The sequence below is a fragment of the Nicotiana sylvestris genome, chromosome 1, assembly GCF_000393655.2.
Source record: "Nicotiana sylvestris chromosome 1, ASM39365v2, whole genome shotgun sequence".
Lineage (NCBI taxonomy): Eukaryota > Viridiplantae > Streptophyta > Magnoliopsida > Solanales > Solanaceae > Nicotiana > Nicotiana sylvestris.
The window spans coordinates 43427536-43431961 of record NC_091057.1 but is presented as its reverse complement, the minus strand read 5'-3'; the positions used below and the strand labels follow the sequence as shown (position 1 = coordinate 43431961).

Genomic DNA, 4426 nt, shown 5'->3' with positions numbered 1-4426 from the left:
TTTCATCTTATTTACTCATTCCATCATTTGATCTAGATTCTACTGTGCTTGACTAAGATTAACCTCATCCTTATTATTAGTTATTTTTTGATGTCAAAACAATCATATGAATGAAGTTTTCACTCTTAATCAAATATCGTGAGTTTTAATTCTAAGAAGGAAGAAATTTATGGTTAAAACTCTTTAGTGAAACTTACACGACTTAAATTTGAATTAATTGGTTCAACGACAATTCAAATATCATAGAGATGGAATGAAATAAGCAATCAAGTCCGTCTGGACGGAGATCGAGAAAGCCCTATACTCGACCTACTTCCATCTTAAAGCATTGAAAGAAAGGCAGGCTATATGATTGTTCGAAGAAAAACAAAACAAAAATGTTTGAAAAGAAAAAGGAAGTGGACGACAATTGAGCAGTGTAACAGTAATAAGTTACTCAAATTCGTTCTCCCACACTCCCGCTTTTTACCAACTCGTAGCATTTTTCCCTGTCGCGTAAAGCAAAATTAATACTAACTCCCAAAACCACACCAAAGGAGAAAGGACAATCTCTTGAAAATCAGAAACGCCACATACACACATCACCCACCCCCACCCCACCCCCTCTCAACTCTTTCTCTCTCTTACTCATTCATTCCTGTCATCACCGGCCGCCGGAGAGGAGCTGTTCTACAATCCCGGCGAAGGATTTTGAAGACATGAGCGAAGACGCGAAAAGGACCGGAGGAGCTCCGGTGGCTAAGCCTACCTCCGATGATCGGAGAAGCTCCTCAGGTTCCGTTCCGTCTCCTATAGGCAAAAAAATCACCATCAAAAGTGCCGATATGAAACCTGATGTTCAAAAGGAGGCCGTCGACATTGCTATTGCTGTATATAATCAATTACAAGCATTTATGCGTTTGATTATTTTCTTCTCGTATTCTACTCCGAATTTACTATTATAGTTCTATGACTTTATGCGTTTTGTTTGTGCTTGTTTGTTTATGTGATTAGGCATTTGAGAAGTATAATGTAGAGAAAGATGTAGCTGAACAGATTAAGAAGGAGTTTGATAAGAAGTACGGTCCTACTTGGCATTGCATTGTCGGCAAAAACTTCGGTAAGGTTCGGAGGTTTTACATGATTTACTTAATGCAGCTTTTATAGAAGATATCAACTTTCATTGTTACTAGAATTAGCTGATAGGAAAATTATATGGTATGACAACTGAAACTTAATTTGTAGTATTTCTGTGATCTGATGGGATGATATGCATTATCTATCCGAAATGATGTGGATCTAGCACCTCACAAAGCCTTGTCTCGAGTTTCACCGAAAATAATTACTTATGCATGTTCAATGATTTGTGGATGGATCGTAAGAGGTATCACTAGGCGAGTTCTAAGCCTTGTTCGGATGGAGTTATTTGGTACCTATGCGTAGGAGGTAGCAAGTACCAGACTAAAGTTTGAGCTGTCGCGCAAGGTGGCTAAAATATCCACCCTTATAATAAAATTGATTTGTGGATGGATCTGATCTTCTTGTATTAGGTGATCTTTTCGAGGTCGCGTTGAAAAGCTTATCTAGAGAGGTTAAAAGGGGGGGGGGGGGGGTATTGTCTTCTCTTTGGTGTTGATCCTATCCGAAAAAGGTCATAATGACTAATCTCTAATAATATAAAAATTTGTAAGTGCCATGGGTTTCAAGTTCAAATTTCCAGCAAGAGGCAATAAATCATTAGGTGATTTTCTTCTCATCTACTTAAAATTTGGTTGGGAGAGTTACCTGGTACCTGTATTGGTGGAAGATAGTAACTACCCGGTGGAATAGTTGATGTAGCTGGCCCAAACACCATCATAATAAGAAATATTGTATACTAAAAGTGAGAAACAACATCATGGATTTGTAGTTACTTGAAAAAGTGCAACTGAAGGAACCTTTTCATGAAATTGTTCTAGTGTTTGTTTGATCTTTATATAATGAATATACCTTGTGATTAGCAATGGTCTTGCGAGAATGAGCATTAATGATAATGCGGTCATATGTGAGCCATTTACCTTTTTGTATGCTCTTGAAAGAAGCTCAAATGGTGGATGATGCAGCAGCGATTAGTTGGATGTGTCTAAACAAGTATCTCATTCAGTTCTGTACTTGTGAATAGCATATGGAAAGTGTCATGGCTTTGTGTTTCCCTTCTGTTTTTGAAGAGTACTCATCGAAAAAGCAGCAGATTTGCAACTATGTGTACACTAGGACAATAGTTTTGAAGCCTCAGTGTAAAATTTGAATATATTTACAATTGTATCAAACTAACGGTTACTTCTTTCATTTATTGATCTCTGCTGTTTTGACAGAGTCGTCAGTTTGGTAAGTGCTAAGATAATGATTTTTAACCTAAATTTTACTGTTTCTAGTGACCTTTCTAAAGCATCTGCACCTCCCGGTCTGTAAATTGTACTTGCTTGTTTTGAGTGGAAAATCTGCAGTTAAAGAAAGTATTCTTTGTTGGTTATCAAAAAGAAAAATTTAAAATAATAATTAAGAACGGTATTCTTTGTTGACTTGTAGTGGATATCATATTTTTTCCCCTGGATAACCAGACAATCACTTTTCTTTCTATGTGTCCTTTGGTCAATGTTAGTTGCAATGAGACAGTGGCCCTAGTTAATAGGAGTTCGCGAGTGACAAGTAACATTCAGCAAAAGCCAGAAAAGGCCAACCTTGTATATTACATGGACTGTTTGAAAATGAATTTCTTAGAGATTTGGGCTTGAAAGAAGAAATGAACGTGGAAATGTCTAAGATGTAGAACGTAAAAATTTGATCTCTATCAAGGCGTCTTATGTAAACTCATAGAACGTCTCTTTTCATGTAAGTTTATATTATCTGGAATGACCAAAAGTAGAAGTGAGTATTCAATTGCGGAAGCAAGAATACTGTATTTGTTTTCTTAGTCTTTGAGTAGACCGAAGTTCAACTATGGTCACTAACTGGACAAATTTGAGCAAGGTGTTGTTGGTATGTCAAAGCCATTTCAACCTATCAGATGCCTTCTTTCTGTCATGCTCGTTGGATAATGTTTGTCGGCACCCCTCTTACAGTTTCAGGTTTAGTGGTTTAGTTGGTCCCATGTCAGGTTCTGCTAGACAGTTTAACCCTCTTTCATGTGAAGTTCAAGGCAGATGAACTTTAAGAATGTATATACCTCCGGAGGTTGATGGCGATGAAAAAAGTTACGCCAGGTCTCTGGTGGTTAACAGTGAACTTATGCAGTAATAACACCAACCTGTTGCCAAGATCTCTTTGGTCTGTCTAGCTTTTATTTCGAATTGATTAACCTAAATTTTTTCATTCAGTGTTATAAGGGTGGAGGATGATAGATAGTGCTTATAGAGCTGTGGTCATACTGTAGAAAATGACTAAGCGTTGCAAATCACAAATTTTTCTGTGATAAAGGTTGGCTAAGTCATTCAAAAGAAGGAAAGACAGTCACCAGTTTGCTGCTTTGCCGTGTCATTGTTTTTGTAGTGCTGACAGGTTATAGAATTTGACAGAATGAAACTTGTACTGCTCATTATTCTTCAACAAATGTGTTTGCTTAGAAGGTTAATTATAATTGACTAGCTTGATTTACAGGTCATTTTGCAATTAGAGTGGTGATATTTGTGCTTTGTCTCTTGTAGGCTCTTATGTGACTCATGAGACAAATCACTTTGTCTACTTCTATTTGGATTCAAAAGCTGTTCTTCTGTTCAAATCTGGCTGAGCTTGGTATTGATATAGATGGAAAAGCTAATGAGACTTCGGCGGATGATGATGCTATATTTTGCCTTTGCACGTATTCTTTTGATAATTCCAAGCTGCAACTATTTGGTGAAAATTCTTGTACCTGTATATTCCTGTTTTTACTTTGTGTAAACAATTCTAAACTTGATCACATTGTTCTTTAAGTTGTACGTTTATGCTTGATAACTTGAGGCAAAACAGAAACTATGGGTTTATTGAGTGGCGAGAAAAGCCAGTGGTCAGTTTCAGACTAAGCGCTGAAGATTTTTAGCACAGTAAGACTCTTAAACTTTGTGTTACAGAACTATTGGCTTAGAACTTTTAAGAGTAGTATTTGATCATATGATTAAGGTTTTGTCTAGTGGGAAGGGTCATCACTTTGGTAAAGCATTTGGCAATCTCGCGAGAAGAATGAAAAACTTCTAATATCTGGTGAAAGGCTTGATTTGGAAATGGTGGTTGTTTATGGCACTTATATCCCTCTCTGCTGTGTCAAACAAATTCCTCAGTCCTCATATTTAAGTCCTAAAGGTGGATGAGAACCAAGTTACTGTGTATTTTCAGGTCAACCATTCATTTTGACTGGAGTAGGGGAGGTCTAATAGAGGATTCTAACTTGTACAATGTGGCTTGAATTTGGGCTTGTGGTCATTGGATTGTC

At 37.1% G+C, this 4426-nt stretch overlaps 1 protein-coding gene across 1 annotated transcript; it reads left to right on the top strand.

The window, feature by feature from the left end:
• The first annotated feature begins 350 nt into the window (after positions 1–350).
• Positions 351–4019, top strand: LOC104226539 (uncharacterized). Its single transcript, XM_009778562.2, has 3 exons — positions 351–869; positions 994–1099; positions 3663–4019. Exons 1-3 carry the CDS (start codon positions 699–701, stop codon positions 3743–3745), a joined length of 360 nt encoding a protein of 119 aa, XP_009776864.1. The 5' UTR covers positions 351–698; the 3' UTR covers positions 3746–4019.
• The last annotated feature ends 407 nt before the right edge of the window (positions 4020–4426 follow it).